This window comes from Enhydra lutris, unplaced genomic scaffold (genome assembly GCF_002288905.1).
Source record: "Enhydra lutris kenyoni isolate GAN:26980312 unplaced genomic scaffold, ASM228890v2 scaffoldscaffold68, whole genome shotgun sequence".
Classification (NCBI taxonomy): domain Eukaryota; kingdom Metazoa; phylum Chordata; class Mammalia; order Carnivora; family Mustelidae; genus Enhydra; species Enhydra lutris.
The window spans coordinates 242,068-254,014 of NW_019154152.1; the positions used below are offsets into that span (position 1 = coordinate 242,068).

The 11,947-nt window shown below is 40.4% G+C and overlaps 1 protein-coding gene across 1 annotated transcript in view; it reads right to left on the reverse strand.

The window, feature by feature from the left end:
* Window positions 1–11,747, reverse strand: part of LOC111159494 (phosphodiesterase 3B) — a 177,871-nt gene extending 166,124 nt beyond the window's left edge. The window contains exon 1 of the mRNA XM_022522011.1: window positions 10,712–11,747. Within this exon, the coding sequence (XP_022377719.1) occupies window positions 10,712–11,695 (984 nt within the window). The 5' untranslated portion in view covers window positions 11,696–11,747. The remainder of the gene's footprint in view (window positions 1–10,711) is intronic.
* Window positions 11,748–11,947: the final 200 nt, after the last annotated feature.

The window sequence follows — 11,947 nt, forward strand, 5'->3', positions numbered from 1 at the left end:
GTGTCCCAGAAGTGAAATTTTTAAAATTCATTTTTGACTTGTTTCATAACAAGATGAAACTTTCTCTGAAGATTAAAGGTCAATTGTTAATTACTTTTTGCAGGCTTTTGGACACTCCACTTAGAAAGGGTTAGTTGTTTATTCTGTAATGCTCCCATTGTACCTTGTTTATACCTCTGCTGTATCACTTACCACATGAACTGTAATTATTTATTTACACTTTCTCTCTCCATCAGAGTTTGATCTCCTTGCTCTACAGACCTGGCTTGTCATCTTAGTATCTCCAGGGCCTGGCACATATAAAAGGCAAATTGCAAATATATGCTAACTCTTATCAAATTAGTTTTTCATTACTTTCCTACATTAACTCCTTAAGCATTTGCAATGTGTTTTCTCTCGTGTATCCTTTTTGCTGTTCCTTTGAAAAGTAATTCTATCAAATCTGAAAAGTTTTATTCTCCATCTGTGTGCACTCATGAACAAAAGCAAATTGCAAACTATGATGGGGAAACTGACAAATCCACCAGTAAAGAGAGTTTTTAATATTCTCTCCAGCTACTGATGGGTCAAGAAAATAAAGTCAGTAAGGGCACAGAAAAATGCAGCAAGAACATTTTATGTTTGTCTACCAGACAACTCACAAACATTGTACCTAAAAATTGAAAAAGATGTATTATTTTCAAGCACACAGAACATTCATGAAAACTGATCATTTGTTAGGCCACAATCTTTGCCCACGAGGCAATTAAATCAGAAAACAATAAAATAACTAGAAAGCCTACATGATTAGAAATTTTTTTTAAAGTCTTTTTTTTTTAAGATTTTATTTATTTATTTGACAGACAGAGATCACAAGCAGGCAGAGAGGCAGGCAGAGAGAGGGAGACGGAGAAGCAGGCTCCCCAATGAGCAGAGAGCCTGATGTGAGGCTAGATCCCAGAACCCTGAGATCATGACCTGAGCCGAAGGCAGAGGCTTAACCCACTGAGCCACCCAGGCACTGTAGAAATTTTTATTATTTCTAAACAACTTGTTAGTCAAAGGGAAATTAAAATGAAAATCAGGGCGCCTGGGTGACTCAGTCGGTTAAGCAACTGCCTTCGGCTCAAGTCAGGATCCAGGAGTGCCGGAATCAAGTCCCGCGTCGGGCTCCCAGCTCCACAGGGAGTCTGCTTCTCCCTCTGATCTTCTCCTCTCTCATGCTCTCTGTCTCTCTCTGAAATAAATAAATAAAATATTTAAAAAAATAAAATAAAAATTAGAAAATGCTTAGGGCTGAACCATAACAAATGTACACATCAAAACCTGTGAGATTCAACTAAAGCAATATTTACCAAAAAATGTGTAATTTGCAATGCAGACACTAAAAAAGCTAAAAATTGATGAGCTTGGCATCCCAGTTACAGAGTTAGAAAAAGAACAAGAAGGGGCACCTGAGCAGTTAAGCATCGGACTCTTGATTTTGGCTCAGGTCATGATCTCAGGTTAGGGGATCAAGCCCTGCTCCAAGCTCCTCGCTCAGTGGGAAGTCTGCTTGAGATTTTCTCTCTCCCCCTCCCTCTGCCCCTCCCTGACACTTGTGTGGTGCACTCAAGACACTCGTGCACACTCTCTCTCTAAAATAAATAAATCTTTTAAAAAAAGAAACTCTAAGAAAATAATAATAAAAGCTGATATAAATAAATAAAATAAAATAGAAAATAAGTACCAATCCAAAGAGCTGATTTTTTAAAAAGAATAAAAAGCAAATAAACTTCTAGCAAGGCTGACTTAGAAACAAAGAAAAAAGAGACCAATGATATCAGAAATGAAGAAGAGGAACTAAATCCAAATGCTGAACAGACTAGACAGATAATAAAAAGATATTATGAACCAAGAAAATTTGAAAAGTTACATTAATATGGACATTGGGGAGGGTATGTGCTATGGTGAGTGCTGTTAAGTGTGTAAACCTGGCGATTCACAGACCTGTACCCCTAGGGCTAATAATATGTTATATGTTTATAAAAAAAATTTTTTAATTATAAAAATAAAATAGAGAAGCATCCCCCCCAAAAAAAAGAAAAGTTACAATAAATAAATTCCTAGAAAAATACAACTTAAAGGTTTCATTCAAAAACAAATTCTTCTCTAAACTGTTCAAAAGATTTAATTCAATGCTGATCAAAATCCCAACAGGATTTTTTTGTGAAACTTGACAAACTTACTCTAAAATTTATACTGAAAAGCAAAGTCCAAAAACAAAACAAAACAAAACACTGAAAATACTCTTGAAGAAGAGTAACTATCTAAGGGGATTTACCATATTTTGTCTACTATAAAGCTATTATAATTAAGACAATGTAGTATCAACACAGGGTGCATAAACGAACCAATGAAACCTAACAGAGGGGCACATGGGTGGCAACTTTGGCTCAGGTCAAGATCCCAGGGTCCCAGAATTAAGCCCCGCATCCCATCTGGCTCCCTGCCCTGGGAGGGGCCTCCTTCTCCCTCTCCCTCTATTTCTCCCTCTCCCTGTGCCTCCCCCTCCCCCTGCTTCTACTTGCTCTTTCTGTCAAATAAATCAATAAATAAATCCATTTTTAAAAGAAAGAAACCTAATAGAGAACACAGATAGATTCATACGTATACACTGAATCTGGATATATGCAGAGGTAGCGCTGCTGATAAAGAATAAATTTTTCAATAAACTGTTGACATAAATAAAAATTCACCGGATAAAAAAAGGAGACTGGGTCTCTATATCACACCACACATATAAATTAACTCTAGGTGGCTGAAAACATTTGAAAGGCAAAACTTTAAAACTTTAAAAAGACAATACAGAAGTTTATTTGGGGATTTCCAATAGGGAAGGGTTTTATAAACAAGATACAAAGAGCCTTACCATTAGAGGAAAATATTGGTAAATCTGACAGCATTAAAATTAAGAACCTGGGTTATCAAAAGACACCATAAAAACTGAAATATTGGCAACTCAAATAATCAATAAAGGATTAATGTCCAGAATACATAAAGAACTCGTGACTTTTTTTAAAAAACTTTTGTTTATGTATTTGACAGAGAGAGTCAGCGAGAGAGGGAACACAAGCAGGGGGAGTGGGAAAGGGAGAAGCAGGCTTCCCGCCAAGCAGGGAGCCCATGTAGGGCTTGATCCCAGGACTCTGGGATCCTGACCTGACCAAAGTCAGATGCTTAACTGACTGAGCCACCCAGGTGCCCCAAGAACTCATGATTTATTGAAGAAAAAAATGAAATGAAATGAAAAAATGAACCACCCAACTTTTAAAAGAGCATAAGATATAAACAGGTAATCCCTGAATAAGAAATACAGTCCATAAACATAAAAAATACTGTCTTATTCATAATTAGTTAACTACAAATCAAAATCACAAAGAAACACCACTTCATACTCACCATACTAACTAAAATTAAAGTCAGTAACTAGGAATCATGGGTGTGATGGCATTCTTATTCACTGCTAGCCAAAGTACAAATGGTATAACCACTGTGAAAAACAATTCAGCTTGCCAGAGTGTCTTAGTTTTCTACTGCCACTTATATGGGCTGAATTGTGTTCCCCCTGAAAAGATGTTGAAATCCTAACCTTCAGTACCTCAGAAGGTGACTTTATTTGGAAATAAGGTCTTCACAGAAGTAATTAAGTTAAAATGAGGTCATTAGCGTGGGCCCTAATCCTATATGACCGGGGCCCTTACAAAAAGGGGAAATCGGGACACAAAGATAGGCTCCGAAGGAAAACTAGATGAAGAGACACAGAGAAAGTGCCGTGGGAAGGTGAAGGCAAAGACAGGGGTGATGTATCTACAATCTAAAAAATGCCTAAGACTGCCAGCAAACCACCAGAAGCTGGGAGACAGGCATGGAACAGCTTCTCCCTCAAAGCCCTTGCGAAGGAACCAACCGTGCCTGGTGACACCTGATCCAGGACTTCCAGGCTCCAGGACAGAGACAATGGATCTCTGTGGTGTAAGCCACCAGTCTGGGGTGCTTTGTTACCGCCACATGTAAACTGTTAGAGCAGTTAATGCAAATGCACACATTCCTTTAACAGATAATGAGAAACTCAGTGGTACAAAACAACACAAATTTATTATCTTACAGTCCTATGGGTCAGGCTGGTTTGACTGAGCTAAATGCAAGGTATTGGCAAGGCTTCATTACTTTCTGGGAGCTCTAGAGAAAAATCCCTTTCCCTGTCTTTTCCAGCTTTGAATCAGTGCCTGCTTTCCTTGGCTCCGGGCCACCTTCTCCCATTTCAAAGCCAGAGGTGAATTGAGTCTCTTTCACACTGTATTATTCTAACCGTAATGCCAACTGTCACATCTCTTTCTGTGATCTCTTCTGTCTCCCTCTTCCACTTTTTAAGGGCCCTTGCAATTACACTGGATCCACCCAGATAATCCTGGTTGATCTCCCCATCTCAAGACCCTTAACTTAATCTCATCTGCAAAGTCCCCTCTGCCATGTAAAGCAACAAATTCATAAATTCCAGGGATTAGAACAAGGACATCTTTGTAGTGCCATTATTCTGCCTAGTAAAGTTGAACACAAACATACCTTACAACTCAGCAATTCTACTTCTAGATACACGCATGCACCAGGATACATTTATAAGAATTTTCACAGCAGCATTATACATCACAACAAAAAAAACCTGAAAACCACCGAAAGGTCCATGAACAGTGGAATGGATAAATAAATTTTACTATGGCCATAAAATGAAACACTATATAGCACTGAAAATTAACTACAACTATAATCAACATGGATCAATCACAGAAAACATCAGAAAAAAAAAAAAAGGTTATGGAAGAATTCATACAGCATGATTCTATTTACTTAAAGTTCAGACGTAGGCAACACTAACACCACATTATTTACTTAAGAAACACTCATGAGGATTATAATTATAAAGATAAACAAGGGAATTAATAGGAAAAAAAAATCAGGACAGATGTGTTGCTTCCAGCACAGGAAAGGGATGCAAAATAGGTTACAAAGGGCAAAGAAAATGAGTGGTGTTATAAAAAAGAGAGAGAGGGAGAGAGAGAGAAAGGGGTGCCTGGGTGGTTAAGTGGGTTAAAGCCTCTGCCTTCGGCTCAGGTCATGATCCCGGGGTCCTGAGGTCCTGGGATCGAGCCCCGCATTGGGCTCTCTGTTCAGCAGGGAGCCTGCTTCCTCCTCTCTCACTGCCTGCCTCTCTGCCTGCTTGTGATCTGTCAAATAAATAAATAAAAATATTAAAAAAAAAAAATGAGTGGTGAGTACATGACTTTAGTTTTATTTTCTCCTTTAAACTGCATAAAAATATACATATGTATAGTCTTTCATGTATGGCATTTCTCATTTACAAATTTAAACATTAACTAAATAAATGTAAAATATAATGAATTCAAGTTGTATGAGATCTAAGGAAGAAGTAGTCAAACAATGTACTCTCATTGATAGAGGAGGGATAAAGATCTTTAAAAAGATACCTGCTAGGTAGCAATAGTGCAGGGAAAGTTCAAGGTTGTAAAAGAAAAAGCAGGAAATACATTCCTCCGCCCCAACTTCTAGGAACAAGCTTCTAACAATCACTTAAAAGGGGATTAACTTGTATATGATAAGGTGAACAATGTCATAAACTGTCAGAAATGACTCAGAACTCAGCTCTTCTCAAGTTTTGCTTGGCTAACACAGTTGTCCAGTTTGTTTTGTTCAGATTGAATGCCCTTAAGCAAAGTAGGCAATCGTCATCAGTTCACTTCCATTCTTCCTCCCCTCCCCTCTGTCCTCAACATGTTAACAGAAATGTGTTATGGAGCTGGCTTCTAAAGACACCGGAGTTTCAGCTGCATCCCGACCAGTCACCCTGAAACAACCACATCAGGTACCAAAAGGAGGTCTTCAAGGTCATTATGAACCAGGTGATCAAGAGTCTCTCCTATCTTCTCTCCTTTCTCTCTCCGGTCACTCTCCACCCCCCTACCTCTTTTTACCAAGGATATCATTTATCACATAATTGGAGATAACTGGCAAAACTGAAGACGGCCTTGGAAAACTACGACTACAGGCACATATATGCTTTTTACGGAAAATATAGGAGACTAGAAGCCAAGACCTGGGCTCTAATCCTCATATCCCAATATTTCACAGCACAACCTAGACACGGTATTATCTCTCTGGAGCTGAATTACTCTCCTTTATGTAAAATTACATTTCAATTAGATAAATTGTAAATCTCTTCCATAGCTATATAAATATATTTATGTTGAAATAAACTGGAAATTTTCAGCAAGTGTAGCTTGTTCTTGCTTTGGATGGGGTATGGGAAAGTGGGAGAATGTGCTAGGGAAATAGGCTGACATGGTAACTGAATAGGAAAAAGGAAAGAGACTAAAGTGGGCCTCGCTCTGAGGAGGATAGACAGAGGGCAATGAAAAAAAACTTTATATGGTTTTATTCCTGGTTGACTCTATTTACCTTTCACTTGGTATGGGAAAATATAAACTACGGAGATGTTATCATTTTATTTGATATAATGAAAATATTCTTTCCCACATCATCACTACTTCACGTGATTTGTTACCTTTTTTTTTTCCACCTTTTATTTTTAAATATGGCCAACTTTGCTATAACAGAGCTTTGCCCTCAGCTTACACATTGATTTGGGTAAAGATTCTTAATCTTAAATAAGATTTTCTTAAAGGAGATTTCAGGGGTGCCTGGGTGGCTCAGTGGGTTGAGTCCCTGCCTTCAGCTCAGGTCACGGTCTCTGAGTCCTGGGATCAGGCCGCATTGGGCTCTCTGCTCACCGGAGAGCCTGCTGCACCCCTGTCCCCTGCTTGCTTGTGATCTCTCTCTAGATATATGTCAAATAAATCAATAAAATCTTAAAAATAAAAAAAAAGGAGATTTCAACCAGTGTAAATGGTAAAAGAGGAAAAAAATCTACACATCAATAACAATAAGCAGTCCTCAAACAGCCAGAACCAAAGATGGGTGTGAGGATGGGGTGTTCCATAAACCCCAGATGGCTTTTTTAAAAACAAAACAAGAAAAAGGCTAAAAGCAGGTTATAAAGGACTTGGCAAGCAAGGGTCAAGAGCATGAACTTTATCCTGTGAACAAACAATGAAAAGCCTAAGAGATTTTTAAGAGTGAGTGATTTCATTAAATCTGTGTTTTTGAAAAATAACATGGATGGCAGAGTACAGACAATATTTACAAAATAGAGCATAAAATAATTACATACGTTGATACCTTTATACAAAAACACGAACATGAAATGAGAATAAAACACTCACTCATTAAAACCATAAAATAAATATCACAAACAGTAAAGTATTATTAAAGAAATTCACAGTGGGGTTTGCCTTGCAAATTCCTTAAGGGGGTAAAAAATCACTTAAGCTTTAAAATCTTTTTTAAAAGCCTTCACACTACATGTGTGTATCTTTTTTCAAATAAAATTAACACTTTAAATGATATTTATGGGCTTTAAGGCCACAGAATTTTTAAATATTTACTCAACCTTTTAGGAAGCACTTAGCATTTTAGGTATAGAAAAATTTCTCAACACACTAACTTACACCTTTCAAAACCTCATACTTACCAAGTCTATCACACACCAAAGAATCTGGCTGAAAAACTGAAAACTACACTGTAGAATACACAAGTAAAATGGCATAGACATTTAATTTGTTAAATTCTGGTCAATGCTTCTAGGCAGACAACTGATTTTTTTTCTTTTAGCTTCCTATTAGTTTCAGCCGACTGCTGGCATATGTACTACAAATTTAGTGCTTCTTTCCATGAACCCACGAGCAATAACTAGATTTCAACTTTAAATCTCTAAATTTGCAAATAACAAAAACCCTTCGCTAAGAACTGAGACACAGCATTTACATCAAATGCTACCAATGTAATTATGAAAAATAAAGTATCTTACAAACATGTCGATTTTTCAACATCATACCTAACATCCCAAAACTCAAACATAACTTTAAATCTGCTCTGACACAATTAAAAACATTTTTATTAATACGAGTTTTCAATTGTTTTTCAAAGATGTTCATAAAAACATTTAAGTTCTTAAGGAAATGAAAGTATCATCATTTTGTTATCAATCCATAAATGAATCCATATACACTTTTTAGAAGTTCTCTATTCTTTTCCAATTAAAAAATATGGCTTAGCAGTATCCTCAACTTCAAGAACTACTATTTGTGATGTTTTAGTTACATTTTTGTTTATAGCTTACTAGAAGAAATGGATTCTAGAATTGAAAGTTATTACAGAATTAATGTACTGGAATCCCTTAACTTGACAGGATCCTGAGACTCAGAAAAATTCACTCACTGACTCTTCCAAGATTACACAGCAGAGCCCAGACTTTACCCTTGACCCCTCTGCCAGTGAATTTAGGACATTTCCCCCTGTTCAAGTTCTACCCAAAATCTTTTTTGTCTTCCTCCACTTTCTGAAACAAAAAGGTAGCTTCACAATTGTCATATAAAAGTTCAGCACTTTGAAAATCAGAAAATCCCTTATCTTTTACTTCCATAAAAGTACTGATTTCCCCTTAATTTCTTTAGCATAAACAACATGCAAACAAAACCAAAGACCCACTGTCAAACTTCAGGAATTTAGCATTAGTAAAAATATGATTATTACAACTTTTGCTAATAAGATAAAATAAGTTGTTTTGCTAAGTTAAAAATACCTAGTAATTTTTAGTAATGCCAAAATAGTATTATTTTATGACGCTACATGTTAAATAACCACATATAAACCCCCTTGGACTAACACCATATATTTAAGACCCCAAAAATGTTCCTATTCATTGTGAAATGTAAGTTTCCTGAAATAAGAAAATATAACCTTTTTAAAAGTGAAATTGTATTTTCCTCTAATACAAACAGTAAGTGAAGCAACTTGGCAGTAACAACAACACTGTACCTAGCTGAGGGTTGAAAGGGTTACTGTTATGGAAAGGGCATCAGACTAGGATTAAGAAGACCAGAAATTTTCGATTTACAAAACAACAGCCATAATCCACTATGCCAACAGATTACAATTAAAATACATTAAAATGTAATACTGTTAAGTACAGGAAACTTGTCTTCAAATGTGATGACATTGCTAAAAGACCTTTCCGTTGTTAAAAAATACAACCTATTAAAAAAAAAAAAATACAACCTATTCACATAGAGTCAAACCAAATGCCATTCCAATCTATGAAAAGGGCTGGTATTACTCTGCTCTGCAGTAAATCTTCTCACAAGTTTTTCTCCTGACACACCATTTTCTAAGCATTGTCTAGTATCACTGGCTGTAAACTAAGAAAACAAAAGTCATAACATATTTTGAACAATTCTTAATAGCATTTGGCCAAATTACAGACCACAAAAGTGGTCTCTGAGAAAACTTTTTAAGAAGCAAAGTGTGCTCTCATTGGAACACTACACATCAGTATTAAACATAAAATCAGTGTAGTAGCTTGAAAATAACTAAGAAAAGAGAGCATCAGATGTAGCAAGAACAAGAAACTTTTGTTTCAAATACACTGGGTTCCAGTGTAAAACATATCACCAAACAAAAAATCTGAAAACCAATGGTACAGACTCCTACTCTCCTACAAAAAGCCTCTATACACGTCCTTTTAGTTGCTTAAAAAACAGCATTGAAAACTGAAAGATCTAGGTTCAAATCCCTGCTCTGCCACTTACTGGATGTGTGAGACTGGGTATCTCTAAGCCTCAATTTACTCATTTCTAATTTGAGGTTGTCATCTACCATACAGGGTTTCTGTGAGCAATTGGGACAATATATGTAGTGTTTTGCACCTAGCATATGCTCAATGAATAACAACTGTATTTGCTGATTTCTTGGTGACGCAGAACAGTAAGTCTCTAAGCCACATAAAGAGAAATTCTTCCCTGAGGATGATTCAACTCCTTTAAAAAAACAAAAACCTGTAAACCTACGGGGAAAAAAAATGGAAATGCTTTTGGCATCTTTACAGACATTACTAAGTTTAAAGGTTAAACTGTTACAACATTCTCCTAATTATGCAACAAATACACACGACCATGAGTTAGTCTGTAAAAGATTACAATGGCCTATACTACTGAAATGGGAGAGGGGGTGAACCCTTAAAAATTCTTTCCAACAACCTTTTCATCTACTCTAAGCCTCCGTTCCAAAGCTCAAAGCTGTTCATTATATGATCTCTAATTCTTCCTCTCGGTTATCAAGAATGAAACCGCTCTGATTAAAGTTTATACATACGCACGTATTCAATCTAATGCCTGTATGTTATCACTGGGGCGACACCACCATTATAACAGCACAAATAGCATCAAAAAGACCTACATTAGTGTATGCCAAAGTGGCAGTCGTTGATCTATTAAACCGCAAATAACCCACTTCATTCCTGAGAACTCATCTATCGCATGAACAAAGTCTTTTAAAAGTGCAATATAATCAGTCTACTCTTTCATTTCTACTCCAAGATAAAAGGTACCTCTGCGTGTTTAAAAAGCCTCCTGTAATTTAGGAATTCTTTCCAGAACAAAACTCCCCCCCCTCCACCCAGCCTGGAAGTGAACACGCTTTCAAGTTCGCTAATTCAAGTTGGGAATTGAAGCGATAAAACCGCACTCACTTCCTTACCAAGCCGTGCTTTCTGGTAACATACCTGTTCTCGGGAAATGCAAGGCAACGAAGGTCTCCTGAACATCTTGCAACTGCCGGAGTAACCGGCCGAAGTTTCTCCGAACGACACGCAGCTGGACCTCCTGCGGGGTCTGATCACAGGCACTTTGTCCTCGGAGGCACTGGCCAAGCGAGGATGATGCGGGGCTTCCCTGATCTGAAAGAAGTGATCCAAGCCCAGGGCTAGCAGGCAGCCGGCGTCCCCGACCAGGCAGGAGAGCAGCGGCCTGAGGGCTGCGGGCAGCGACCCGAGGCCGGTGAAGGAGACCCACCAGACGAAGCCGGAGAAGAGCAGCACCAGGATGCCGGGTCGGAGCCCCGCCGGGTGCGCGAGCGTCAGCAAGCCCACGCAGCCCAGCACCGAGAACAACCTGCCCGCCACCGCCGGGGGCGTGTGCGGGGCCGCGCCTGGGGTCCCCGCGTCTCCGGGCCCCCAAGCCCAAGCCCACGCCTGCCACACCAAGAAGTCCCCCAGGTAACAGCAGACTGGCAGCGCCAACAGCCACCAGGAGCCGCCGCCGCTCCGGCCCGGCCCGGGGCCCCGCTTGCTCCGGGTCAGGAAGCAGGTGAAGAAGAAGAAGGCACAGGCGATGCTGAACAGGGGGCTGAGGCTGTGCGAGCACACGCTCAGCAGAGTCCGCAGCCGGGCGGCCCCGGCAGACCAGCTCCCGGGCCCCGAGCCGAGCAGCAGGGCGAGGACAAAGGCGGCCAGAGCGCCCAGCGAGAGGCGCGCCCGGGCGGAGGGGGAGCCGCGGCGCGGCTGCTGGGGGGAGGCCGGCGGCGGCAGCAGCAGGTCCACGTTGCAGAAGCGGCAGAGGTGGAAGAAGAAGCCGCGTGGAGGGTCCTGCCGCAGGGGGCTCACGCAGCTCTTCACGTAGCCGTTCCTCAGACTTTCGGGGGGCGAGCCGGCCCCCTCCGGCGGCTGCGGGCACCGCATGGCTTTGGCGTCTCGCTCGTCCCTCCTCATGGCCCGGACCCGGCTGGCCGCGGGGCTCCACACGCCCCGCTCGGACCGCGGCGGCTGCTCGCGCTCCCTCAGCCTCCGCCCGCGCGCTCGGGGCACCCCCGGGCTCGGCTGCGCGTCAGGGCTGCGCCCGCCGCCGCGGCCCGGGGTCTCCGCCGCGTGGGCGGAGGAGCGGCAGGGTCCGCGACATGCTGGCGGAGGAGAGGGGCAGAAGGGACTGCTCTCGGGACCGTCCGCGGCCGCCCCCTCCCTGTC